At 40.7% G+C, this 13,891-nt stretch overlaps 1 protein-coding gene across 1 annotated transcript in view; it reads right to left on the bottom strand.

The window, feature by feature from the left end:
- DROSHA (drosha ribonuclease III) overlaps positions 1-13,891 on the bottom strand; it is a 246,149-nt gene that overhangs the window by 171,841 nt on the left and 60,417 nt on the right. Inside the window, exons 11-13 of the mRNA XM_007951608.2 lie at positions 8,023-8,094; positions 6,002-6,083; positions 4,857-4,931 (exon numbers count right to left, since the gene is read on the bottom strand). Of these exons, the coding sequence (XP_007949799.2) occupies positions 4,857-4,931; positions 6,002-6,083; positions 8,023-8,094 (229 nt within the window). The remainder of the gene's footprint in view (positions 1-4,856; positions 4,932-6,001; positions 6,084-8,022; positions 8,095-13,891) is intronic.

Below are 13,891 nucleotides of genomic sequence, written 5' to 3'. Positions count from 1 at the left end.
GTCGCAGGATATAAGATCAACATCCAAAAATCAGTTGGATTCCTCTACACCAGCAAAGAGATTGCTGAAAAAGAAATAAGAAAATCACTACCGTTCTCAATAGCTACCAAAAAAATAAAATACTTGGGAATAGAATTGAGAACTCAAAAATAGATCCATCAACTTATGGTCAGCTGATCTTTGAGAAAGGGCCAAAATCCATTACATTGGGAAAAGGTAGTCTCTTTAACAAATGGTTCTGGCAAAACTAGACATCTATTTGCAAAAAAATAAAGTAAGATCCATACCTCACACCATACACAAAAACTAACCCCAGATGGATCAAAGACTTAAATGTGAAAACTAAAACTATAAAGTTCCTCTAGGACAAGCTAGGGGCAAAGTTAGGCACCCTGATATATGGCATAAATAGACTCTCAAGCATAACCCAAAATGCACAAACAGCAGAAGAGAAACCAGATGAATTGGACCTTCTAAAAATTAAATTTTTATGTGCTTCCAAAGACTTCTCCAAAAGAGTCAAAAGAGAACCTACAGATTGGGAAAAAATATTTGGTAATGACATATCCGACAAGGGATTTATCTCTAGAATGTATAGAAAACTCCAACACCTCAATAACAAAAAGACAAATAGTCCAATTAAAAATTAGGCAGAAGACATGAATAGACACTTCACCAAAGAGGATATTAGGCACACAACAAATATATGAAGAAATGCTCATGATCATTAGCCACTAGTGTGATGCAAATCAAAACAATGAGATACCATCTTGCCCCAGCACTAGTATAAAAGTTCAACAAGACAGAAAATAATAAATGCTGGCAAGGATGTGGAACAATTGGGACTCTCGCATACTGCTGGTGGAACTGTAAAATGACACAACCACTGTGGAAAGCAGTATGGCAATTCCTTAAAAAGTTGGAATTAGAAATACCATTTGACCCAGCCTCAGAACGGAAATGGGGCAATCTACTTCTGTAGCAATACTGCCTCGGAAACCCAAGGAGGGGTTGCTATGAGTTGGGTCCAACTCGACGGCACATAACAACAACAACAACAACATTCCATTACTAGGTAATATCCTTAAGTGAGGGAGCTCTGGTAGTGTAGTGCCTAAGGCACTTGACTGCTAACCAGAAGGCTGGCAGTTCAAACCCACCAGTCACTCCTCGGAAGGAAGATGGGGCAATCTACTTCCATAGTGATACTGCCTTGGAAACCCAAGGAGGGGTTGCTATGAGTCGTGTCTGACTCAACGGCACATAACAACAACAACAACAAATCCTAACATGAGAGCCAGGACAAGAACAGATAAATGCACACCCCTGTTCATCGCAGCACTATTTACAACAGCATAAAGATGGAAACAACCTAGGTGCCATCAACAGAAGAATGGATAACCAAACTATGGTACATACACACAATGGAATACTAGGCAACCTTAAAAAATAACACAGAATCTTCAAAACACCGTATAACATGGATAAACTTGGAGAACATTATGCCGAATGCAGTAAGTCAATCACAGAGGGACAAATATTATATTCGTCCACTATTGTAAAAAAGTCAAGGAAAGGTTTATATATTTGTGGTAGTTAAGTTTGTGTATCAACTTGGTTGGGCCTGATTGAGTGGCTGAACAGCTGGATTTAGTATTTCTCATGATGAGACCAGTAATCAACTCCATGGTGGAATCTACTGTGAGCAGCTGAGTAGTTGCCTTAGGGATGTAGTCTGCTTCCTGTATATCAGGAGAAATCCTGGGGAATGGTCTCTAGCTTATGGCACACTTGAACCCTGCATGTAGCTGAGTCATTTTTCAGCAGATTGCCATGCTCTGCTTATCTTGGGACTTTCACTGGACTCGAACTAATGGCCTGTCGTGTGGTTTGGTAGTATCGGGACTATGACTTTTTACTTGTCAATCTTGGGTTTGTCAGTCTCAGTAGCCAGCAGCTGTCTGAGTGAAGAAAAGCCTCTAGCTCCAGTGGGCCGGGAGCAGGAGGTAGAACTGAACCCCAAGGCTAAGGAGCTTTCACCCAGCCTGGCACTTTGAACTTAGACTTAAAGCCTCCAAACTGTAAGAGAATAAATTCCTGTTTCTTCAAGCCATCCCATTTGTGGTATATTCCTGTCAAGAGTGGCACTAGGTAACCAGAACAATATGGAAGGACATTTTCTTTGTTGGTTATGGGGGGTGGGAGGCACTGCTAAGACCGGTAGAGACAAGTATTGATTTTGGTGAAGAGAAGGGCAATGTACCAAAAGTGAGTGATCAACATGGTGTCAATGGAGAGGTGCATGGGAGGTTGCGGTGTAGTAAATTACATAGTGTGGCTTTTCTAGCCATAAGTCTTTGTAAACTCCATGGTGGAATTTGCTGTGAACAACTGTAGCTCCTAATTGTTAAAGTTATCCACCAGGTATTTCTGTTGGGAGCAGCACAAAGTAATTTTCTGGGAAGTTTGGTCTCTCTCAGATGTTTAGAATTCTGATGTTGGGATTGGTTAGTTTGGCCACTCACTGAACTCAAAAGGAGCCCTCCTAGAAGCAGAAGATATCTCTCATTGCTGGCTGAGAGACATGAGAGGCACACATTGCTGATAGAGATACAAGAGACACGAACTGGTGAAAAAGACCTCGAAAGACACACACTGCTAAGAGAGACACCTAGAGACATGCACTGCTGAGAGAGACTGTCGGCTGAGAGATGGCGGGCTGAAAGAGACTAAGCATGTTCCTAAACTTGAATTGTAGCCTGTTGCTTCCCTAATAAACCCATAATCTGTGAGTTCTGTGTGGCCACTGCAGCAAATTATCGAACCCAGTGGACAGGTGGTGGGTGCTGCAGCAGGAGCGGTTGGTGCCAGGATTGGTGAATGGGCTGGAGGGAGGCAGCATATTTAGCCTCGCAGAAATAGGCCTTGGGCTACTGATCGCTATTGTCTTCCTCTTGTGGGGTTAGAGGAGGTCAGAAGATGCAGCCTTCCTGCCCCTTTGGCAGAGGTATACAAAGATGAACTCTTTTGCACATACAGAACTGAATTGTCAGTGAAGGTAAACGTGGATATATGGGTGGATAGATGGGAGGACAGGCTGAACTATTAGGTATGTCTATGCAGGGAAAAAGTATGCCTAAGACCTTCCTCTGGGTATATGGCCAAGAAGTGACTACATGCTTGTCCCTTGTCAGCTCTACTATATACCTGGGAATTCTTGTAGAATTTTTGTAGAACATAAAAATGTAGAAACATTGTCTGCCAACCCAAATAGTGAATGAGATCTTAAAAGATTGCAAGTGGCCATCTAGATGCAACAATCGGTCTCTCGAAGCCCAAAGCAAAAAAAGAGTGACAAAAAACCAAGACACATGGAACCAGTTGGTCCAAGCAACTGGTACACCATGTGATTCTCAGCCTATATGACCATGAGACCAGAAGAACTAGATGGTGCCTGGCTACCACTGTCAACCACTCAGAGGGTGATCCATGTAGGAGATCCTGGATAGAATGGGAGAACAATGTGGAACAAAACTCAAAATCAACTGGGGGGGAAAAAAGGGACCAGGTTTGCTGGTCTGATAGAGCCTGATGGAACCACTGAGACTACAGCCCCTAGCTGCCCTTCAGGTCTGAAACTGAACCAACTCCTGTGGCTTCCAGCCAAACAAAAGATAGGCATATGAAGTGAACATTAACATTAGGTAGATACACTCCTTGGAGAGATCAATCATAGGAGAATAGAAGGGCTGTGTATGTACAGTGATACAGCTTGGGGGGCAGGAATGTATGGGGGGAAAAAACATAGGGATAGGTTACTATGGGGAGGAAGTAGGAAGGGAGCTGTTGCATTGTGGGAAATTGTAGTCAATGTCATGAGACAAAATGTATGTGGGCTGCTATATGGAGAGTGAATTTGCTCTGTAAACTTTCACCCAAATCACAATAAAAATTTTAAAGAAAAAGAAAAAGGAAGAACAGACATGGAGAGTGACACACATGAGAAGATCAATCATGTGACAGATCAGAAGAAACATGCAAGCCAAAGAACACCAAGAAACACTCAGAGCTCCAGAAGCTTGAAGAGACGAGGAGGATCATCTCCTAGAGCAGATAAAGTGTGGCCCTGCTAATGCACTGAGTTCAGACTTCTCACCTCCAAAACTGTAAGACAGTGCTGTTCTTCAAAGCCCCCCCTGGACAATATTTTGTTATGGCAGGTCAAGGAAACTAAGACAAATAGACCGGCAGTATCTCAAAGAATAAGATTTTAGAAGCAAAACAACCCCCAAGGGATTTCATTAAAAATCTAACCACTTTTAAAAACACTAAATATAATGACATATCACACAGTTAAACTCTCATAACGCATTTTAATTTAGTGGAAGGATAAATTATTATACACTGTTCATTATAAAATAAATAAAAGCTCATCTGTTCAGATGTTCAGAAAATAGAAAAAAATTACCCATAATTACCCCAATATAACCATTATTGTATTAGGTATAGTTACAATCATATTATATGTAAAATTATATATGAATTGTTTTGTAATTAACTATATGGATTTTTTAAACCATATGCATTTTTCCATGTTTATTTTATAAGTTACTTTATCAAGGAGATTTTCAAAATTTATAAAGAAATTCTCCCATTGCTCATCTAATTTGGGGCTACCATAAATTATGCAGATGTATTAAACAGCATGTGTAGTTGTATACTTCTGTGCCCATTCTGAGAAGTAGATAATTAAGTGTCTCAAGTGGGCACATTGTTTCTAAAGATTGAAAGGAGAATGGCAGGCCCATTTTCAAATGCACTGTCTCGCCAGGTCACTGACAATCCAAAAGATTTACCTGGAAGAAATCTTACAAAACGTGGCATGAAATGAAATCTTGGGCAGCAGGGAGGACTATCTTCAAACAAAGGACCTAAAGCAAACAAATGAACAGGAAATAAATAAATAAATAAAATAAACCACCTTCGAAAACAAACACTCCAACTTAATTCCTAAGATTTATGGTAACTACAAATACCACCACTAGAAGTAGGGATATAAAAATACCCACCCCCTGCTTTCCATCAGCAGCTAAATCGATCATGTGGTAAGTGCCACTAGCATCCAGTGAAGACTGCAAGGTGGAGATTACTAGAAGTCAGGAGGAGAATGACAGCCCCATGCAGCAAATATCCGCTGCTGTCGAGTCGGATCCGACTCACAGTGATCCTTCCTTGGGTTTCCAAGGCGGTGTCACTATGGAAGTAGATTGCCCAACCTTCCTTCCAAGGAGTGGCTGGTGGGTTTGTACCACCAGCCTTCTAGTTAGCAGTCAAGTGCCTTAGGCACTACACCACCAGCGCTCCTATGCAGCAAATATGCAGGGTAAAATTCCAAAAATATTCCAAAAGTATGAAGATTCTCTATATAGTTGAACTGCTGCATGATATAATATGCTTGCATTTTAATTCCTTCCCATTTTAATGGATACACTGAAAAAATTTAGAGATATTAACAGAAACTTGGTTTGCAAAGTCATTCATCAATGTACTCCTTTAAAAATAAATTAGTTTACTGTGATTCAGATACTTTGAAAAGAGCCCACTGTGATCCAAGAACCAGATACCCTGACTGTACATGTGTTTTGATGGCTAACTGCAGATCTCTGTTTCCATAAACTGTCATTTTGAAAGACATTTACTAAGCCTCACTAGATTTACAATATTAACTAATGAGATTTTCCCTTATGAACATAAATTAAGATAGCTACTTATAGTAACAGGTATCAGCTTCCAAGGTGACAATGAAAACTTGGGGACCCTTAAGAGCTTGTGTCTAATGCTAGCAACCTTTCCTATGAATATCACACATTTGCCTGGGTATTTAAAAAAAGAAAAGGAAATGTCAACTATGCGCTCCCCCCTTTTTTTTTTTACACTTTTTACACACACCATAACTTTTTTCTAAAAGCATCACTTTTTTCTGTAAATCCTGTTATTTTACCTTTAAGATTCCAGTCGTACAATTCCAAAATATCTCTGAATAGAAACAATGAAAAGAGTTCAAGTCCTCTCACACAAAAATTCTGAAAAATAAACCAAAATCAAATTACTGTCGTTGTGCATCTCTCTATTAACTGAAGGTTCAATTTCTTCTAGTCAAGTCTCTTGAAAGTGCCTGTTGAAATTATACTGAAATGTTATAATTTCCTGAAGCATTTGGTTCCATCCTAACAACATCATTGGTTATTGGCAGAAATGAACAGCTGTCCCAGACTTAATCTAAGCACTAATGCCATTAGGATGGCTATGAAAATGTCAACTCAACCCTTCCCAATGTACAAATAAAATGATGTGAAACATAGAAAGTCTCACTTATGTTGTATTGTTCCTAATCCAATTACTAAGCACATCAGAATCTCTTGAGGACTCCTTGTCCGTTCCAATCACATACCCACAGGCTGATCACCCAGTGAGCAAGGGGAGCCCCTGGCCTTGCCAACTCATCTACAGTGAACAATCTCATATGCTTTACCACGTTTGGTGAAAAACCTGCAAAACTCTTCACTGCAGACAAGTAAGTAAGCACAAGTAAGTCCATGCTTACCTTGCTTACTGGGTACTCTGTACCTGTCAGGGACTGTCAATTTGAAAAGAGGCTTTGATTCTGTAGGAAGGTGCTGCGAGGTTGGGAGAGAGACATACACCAGCCATGCCTAGAAGTGGAATCTGTGATGTGGCAAAGCAATGTGAAATGGCATAATGGAAATTAGAAAGTAAGCACAAAAGCTCATGCTTTCCTTGCTTTTTGGGCAATCCGACACTGCACACCTGTAGGCTCTGACAGGCCTATCTCAACCCTCCTTCCAATCCCCCACACACCAAGTACACCCAGAGTCACCATGACAGTTACCATACCAGAGACGCCTTGTTCCAAAACAGTTAACAATTCTTAATGAAAGCAAATAAAGTGCTAAGAAAAACTACACAACTTTGTACCCAAATTTCTCAGGTAAACAAGCTTAGCAGATGATGTATGTGCAAGGGAGACTTGTCTCATAACTCTTTCTCCTCCGTTTTGCTCAGCGTTCATAAATCACCCTGCGTGAGATCATGCCAGGAGTAATAAACTTTTACAATAGCAAATGAAAGCTTATGACCTCAAAAATCAAAACGGAGCAGAAAAGCCCTTCTAAGTTGGAAAATGAAGGGGTGGCCATTTCTCTTCCGTTCTGAAAGGCAGGTAGTATTAACAGGACTTGCTCAGAATGAAATAGGTGTAAACTAAGCAGGCACACCATGCCCATCAATTCCCCCTCGGTGCTCCATGGTCCATGACTAAGCTGCACAGTTAAACAAGGTTTGCAAGAAGAGCCAGGGGCTCAGGAAATCGACCCAACTCCAACACAACGTTAAGTGCACAGGCTTGTTGGCTGTCTAGTTGTTATTTCTTACTGTGATTTGTTGACACGACTAAATTCAGGATCAGGCAATGAATCATTCTGTGGTTCACATTAATCTTGCTTTGGAATTTTAAATCTCTTGCATATATTTAGATAAATCTGCTGCTGAGCATTCGCAATGAAAAACAATTAGGAAAAATATGTAAATATATGGAAGGAATAATGAACCAAGCACTGATCTTGTCACTGGAGATAATGCATAAGATTATTCCAACAGCTATTAGATTTAGTTTCACTCTTCTAATTTCCTGTGTGATAATGACCAGTAACCAAAATCTGTCCCCTATGCAAAACAAACTAGAAACAGATGTAAAGCTATTATCAGCAGATGCAACACGAGCAGAGATAAGTTCAAAAACAGGTCAATGAGTTGAAATGACCTGAATTTTAACCTTGATGCTAGGGCTACATCTCACTGATCTTTTCAACAATGAACATGATACTTGAGGGGTATTCTCTATGGCAAACAGCCAGAGCTGACCAAGTTCAATGCTTTAAAAATATGTGTGGAATAAACAAAAGAGCAAACTACATCAAGCTGTTAAATAATCTTTTCCCTTACCTCAGGCATCATCTCTTCAATGAAATGAATTGTGTAGTCTATGTTGAATCTAATTACTTTACACAGTGGAATCTGCAATAAGAAAAAGAGAGAGTCAGGTCTACAATGGCTTCCTGCAGGCTCACCCTACATGTATGTTTCCTACCTGACCCGGAAGGTCAGGAACTGAATGAGAAAGGTGCACCTTCATCTACGCAGCATATAACAGTGCACGTGAAGCTTGAATGCAACTGCTCGATTTTAATGGCAAGAACCCAGCCGGGCCAGCCTCTCCAGGAAACCTGTGTAATGCTGGCGCTTAATTAACGGTATTAACAGCAGCAACACAAACATGACAAGAACTCATTAAAACCAAATATATTACTTCTAAAGAATTAATGAAACCACGATCACAAAACACTTCTTTCTCTCAGCTTTTTAACATCTTGCAGAATCTTCGGCTTCTCACAAGATCAGGCATGGCAGCTAACTACTGACCATTACAGACTCTTAAGTCATCAACCTGCGCCCAATTCATGCTGCCTTTCCGGTCCCAACTAAAAAGCAATCATGGTAATAGTAACCATAATAAAAATAAAACAAACTAACATTTATCAAGCCAGGCACTATTCTAAGGTTTCATATGTTTTCACTCATGTTATCATCACAACAATACGTATGACTGCTGTCCCCATCTTACAGTAGAAGAAACTAAGGCAGAGATTGATCAAGTACACAGCCCAAGCTAGCAGGGAGCTGCTGAATTAGTCTTCCTCCAGACCCTACCTAGCTCTTCACCACCAGGGTAAACACGTCTTGTTGCCTTTCTATCACTCATAGTCTATGTGACACTGAAGGAGGACCCAGCATGAAACAAACCCACATCTGTCTTACTTTACCAGCCTATCATCAGAAACTAGCTTGGTGCCTAGATAACAGGTATTCCCCATGTTTTTTTTTTTTTTTTTTTAAATGAGAGGAAGAATGAGACAGAAAGGGAGGGAGTCTGCAGCAGTGGCTTGGCTGGCAATCTGGGGAAAATCATAGATCTCACAAGTCCTACATATGTGTTACCTGGCCTTTTCCTGCAGCTAAATCTGTCCATAAGATGATTTTATATAGATGCAATCAGAAAAAAAACAAATTTTAATTCTACCAGGAAAAGGAATGATAAACATTTAAAAATAGTCTTATAATGCCATCTACTGGAAATCTTTTTGTGAGAAATAAAGTTTACTTCTTAGATTTTTTTTAAGGATGGCAGTTCAATTTAAGTGAAATTCATAATCCCTTTAATAAGAAAAAGATTTTCAAATTTTTGTGGTTATGATTTTTAAACCAACTGCAGCCACACGCTAAGGCCACTATCATTTTTAAGTTCTGCTTTATTCCTACAATCATTTAAAAGTACTTAGGGTTACAAATGAGTGCAATCATTCAATATAATTTTAAATATGTATTTTTTGCTAAACGTTAAGCCTGGTGGTTCAAACTTACCAGCAGCTCCATGGGAGAAAAGGCCTGGCAATCTGCCCCGTAAAGATTACCAAAAACACAGACTGTTGCCATCAGTCAGTCATTCCAAGTCACAGCGACTCTACAGGACAGGACTGAACTGCCCCATAGGCTTTCCTAGGTTGTAACCTTTATGAGGCTGACTGCCACATTGTTCTCCCACAGTGACTGTGGGTTCAAATACCAACCTTTTGGTTAGCAGCAAAGCTAACCACTACGCCACCAGAGCTCCCTCATAAAGATCATAGCCTAGGAAATCCTATGAGGCAGTTCTACTCTGTCACATGGGATCGCTAGGAGTGGGAATCCACTCAATGGCACAGAACAACAGCAACAACTCTGGTAACAACTGTGTTAGGTTTACAGTGAACCTAAAACAAGCCACAGCTCTACCCTTGAAAGGTCAGGCTCTAGAAGAGGATGAAAAGTATGTAAAGAATGAATAAAATATGATACAATGTTACGTGATAAACGCAATTAAAAAATAAACGCGCAAGAAAAAAGTATAAAGCACAAAAGCAGAGAGCAGACCACCTTTGAGTCAAGTCCTGGAAGACGGGAAAGAACTGTGCAGGACATCCAGGATTATAAAAGTTGGGAAGAGCAGGCTCTCAGACTTCTAACAAGACAGAGAAAATGGAGCTGGGGAAGAACAAGTGATTCAGCTGGTTCAGAGTGAAACACCTGGAGATGACAAAGCAGCAGGATCCTAGAGCGTGAAGTCGGAACTCCGTGTCCCTGACAAACCATGCAGAGGAGGCAGGTGAAGTCTGAGCTCCGTGTCCCTGACAAACCATGGGGAGGAGGCAGGTGAAGTCTGAACTCCGTGTCCCTGACAAACTATGGGGAGGAGGCAGGTGAAGTCTGAACTCCGCGCCCCTGACAAACCATGGTGAGGGGTGAAGTCTGAACTCCATGTCCCTGATAAACCATGGTGACGGGGCAGGGCTCATCCCATGCTAACGAGAAATCATTCAACTATTTCAAGTGAGAAACTATCACAGCCTACATTTTAGATGCATCACTATGGAAACAGTGTGGGGATGGCTGGTAGGAGAGCAACACAGGAGACCAGAAGACCAGACTAGAGTAGAATAAAATAGTCCAGGAGCCAAGTGAAGAGAAGACTGGAAAGAGGGGAAAATTCAAAATACAGGAAAATATTTCTAACTTAATACTGATCCTTCTAAAGTGAGAAGGAGAGAGAAGAAAGGACAGAGGGTAATTTCTGGGCTTCTGGCTTAAATGACCAGGTAGGTTACAACGGCATTAAAACAAAAGCAGAAATTCAAGAGCATGTCTCCTGAATACCTCCAACGCCATATGCAGGGAAGCTAAGAGTTCAGCTTTACACAGTTGGAAGGTGAGGTGTCCAACAGAGCAATCTGAAAGGTGCATGTGGAGCACAGAGCTGTGCCTCACAGCTTAAGTCCTCATCTGGCAGCTATTAGACTAGGCATGGGGGTACAAACCATGGGTAAGATTCAATTATCCACAGTGAGACGGTGCAGAAGGAAAAAAAAGAACAATAACTCTCGGAAATACTCAAGAATAAGTCAGAGAAAGAGCAAATCGGCACACGCAAACACACTCTGCTGGGTGATTTATGCACCTACAGTTCTTTTAGCATATCCTATCAGCTAAAATCATTGGTGAAATTCTTTCCTTGACCTCTTCTCTTTGTATATACTATTTTCCGCTGACTTTCTAACCCCACCACTGTAGCCCTTCTCAGACATGCAAATTTGGAAGGGCAGGGCCTCTGTATTTATTCAAACACTGACCCCTCTCTAACATTCAAAGAGAACTTGCCAGCTTACTACATGTTGGTCAATGAAGGAACTGTGTTACTGCAAAGAACCCCAAAATAACTCCCAGTCAATGCCATCAAATAACATAAATGCCTACTACCATTTCCTAAAATGTATTCTGAAGACTGTACTTAATAGTAAACAATAGCATATGACACTAATTTTTATCTCACCCTGTTGTTGTTGTTGTTATGTGCCATCAAGTCAGATCCAACTCATAGTGACCCTTCCTTGGGTTTCTGAAGTGGTATCACCACAAAAGTAGATTACACAACCTTCCTTCCGAGGAGTGGCTAGTGGGTTTGAACCGCCAGCCTTCTGGTTAGCAGTCAAGTGCCTTAGGCACTATGCTACCAGAGTTCCTTATCTCACCCTATATTTTCACATACTAACTCTATACCTCCAGACACTAAGTGAACAAATCCAGGGCCCAACCAGGCCACTGGAAATGGAAAGTTAACTAAAGTGGGAGAAAAATGATGTAGGCACTTTCTTATGCTTCTCAGAATGAACAGGACACTGTGACTTTGATAGGTATATTGTTATAATTATAATAATGTTGTCCAAGTCCTTAATAACATCAAGTGTCACAAGTAATACAAAATGTTATTTTATAAAAGGATAAACTTCTGTCTGAATTCTCTATACTTAGGCAACAAGGTTCTCAGCCCACTTTAACTCAAGAAGACCTTCAGAGAACTTCCCAGAACTAGAGTCAGTAGAGATTCATCATTACCATCATTGGCGTGCCTTCTTGCTGATGTTTCATGTCCAGCAAGAAAATGAATCAATCAGTAAAGGAATTTAATAATAATTCTTTTCCTTGGGAGATAATTTCACATTCAAGAGGTGTTTGATAGATCCAATTCCTATGAACTGTCCAACACTCAGCTTAGAAGTTGATTCGTGTTATCGATAACTTTGAGATTTGTTGTTGTTGTTGTTAGGTGCTGTCGAGTCGTTTCCGACTCATAGAGACCCCATGCACAGCAGAACAAAACACTGCCCAATCCCACGCCAGCTCCATGATCCCTGCTATACTTGAGCCCATCATCACAGCCACCGTGTCAACCCATCTCGTAGAAGGCCTCTCCCTCTTTCGTTGACCCTCCACCCTACCAAGCATGACATCCTTCTCCAGAGAATGGTCCCTTCTGACAACTTGACCAAAGTAGGTGAGACGAAGTCTGGCCATTCTCGCTTCCAAGGAGCATTTGAGATATACAATGGGTTTATCCTCACACCACAAGATAAAGTTCTCAAGTTTTGAGAACATGAATGTTTACATAAAATATATGCCAAAGTCTGGAAATTTCTAGGCATATCATTTATTTTAAGGTGCCCTAGTAGTTCAGTGGTTCAGTGTTTGGCTTCAAAGATTAGCAGTCTGAACCCACCAGCTGCTACATGAAAGAAAGATGTGTACTTAGCTTCCATAAAGATTACAGCCTTGGAAACCATGTGTAGCACTTCTATTCTGTCCTATACAATGTCTGTGAGTCAAAATCGATTCAACAGCAAGGGGCTTTATCTTTGATTTTATATTAACAGTAAAATCAGCCATTTATTTAGCACCATCTCGGTGTCAAACCTGGTGCTGGAAGACTTTTTTAAAAGTGTTTCTATTTTCCACTGAAGTCCAAAGCATGTTTTCATGAGATGCCAGTGAGTCAGTTCTGACTCACAGTGAACCTTTGTACAACAGTATGAAATACTGCCAGTCCTGTGCTATCCTCACAATCATTGCTGTGTCTGAGCCCACTGATAGTCACTGGGTCAGACCATCTCCTTGAGGGTCCTCCTCTTTTTTGCTGACCCTCTGCTTGACCAAGCGTGATGTCCTTCTCCAGGGACTGGTCCCTCCTGACAACATGTCCAAAGTATGTGAGACATAGTTTCACCATCCTCATTTCCAAGGAGAATTCTGGCTATACTTCCTCTAAGACAGATTTGTCCATTCTTCTGGCAGTCCATAGTATGTTCAGTATTCTTCAAGAATACCTTAATTCAAAGACATCAATTCTTCTTCAGTCTTCCTTATGCATTGTCCAGCTTTTGCATGCATCTGAAGCAAGTGGAAATACCATGGCTTGGGTCAGATGCACTTTAGTCCTCAAAATGGTATCTCTGCTTTTTAATACTTTAGAGAGGTCTTTTATAGCAGATTTGCTTAATGCAATGTATTGTTTCTTGACAGTACTTCCATGGATGTTGACCGTGGATCCAAGTAAAATGAAACCCCTGACAACGTCAATATTTTTTCCATTTATCATGATACTGCTTATTAGACCAGTTAAGAGTACTTTTGTTTTCTTTATGTTGAGGTGTAATCCATATTGAAGACTGTAGTCTTTGACCTTCATCAGTAAGTGCTTTAAGTCCTCTTCACTTTCAGGTAGCACAGTTGTATTTTCTGCATATCACAGGTTGTTAACGGTGAGTCTTCCTCCAATCCTGATGCCACATTCTTCTTCATACAGTCTGGCTTCTCAGACTATTTGCTCAACATACAGATTGAGTAAGTACAGTGAAGGGCTACAACCCTAACGCACACTTTTCCTGAT

This window comes from Orycteropus afer, unplaced genomic scaffold, assembly GCF_000298275.1.
Source record: "Orycteropus afer afer isolate SDZICR_OR568_19922 unplaced genomic scaffold, OryAfe1.0 scaffold00302, whole genome shotgun sequence".
Classification (NCBI taxonomy): Eukaryota; Metazoa; Chordata; class Mammalia; order Tubulidentata; family Orycteropodidae; genus Orycteropus; species Orycteropus afer.
The sequence above is the reverse complement of the archived record's forward strand: the minus strand, read 5'-3'. Positions and strand labels throughout refer to the sequence as shown.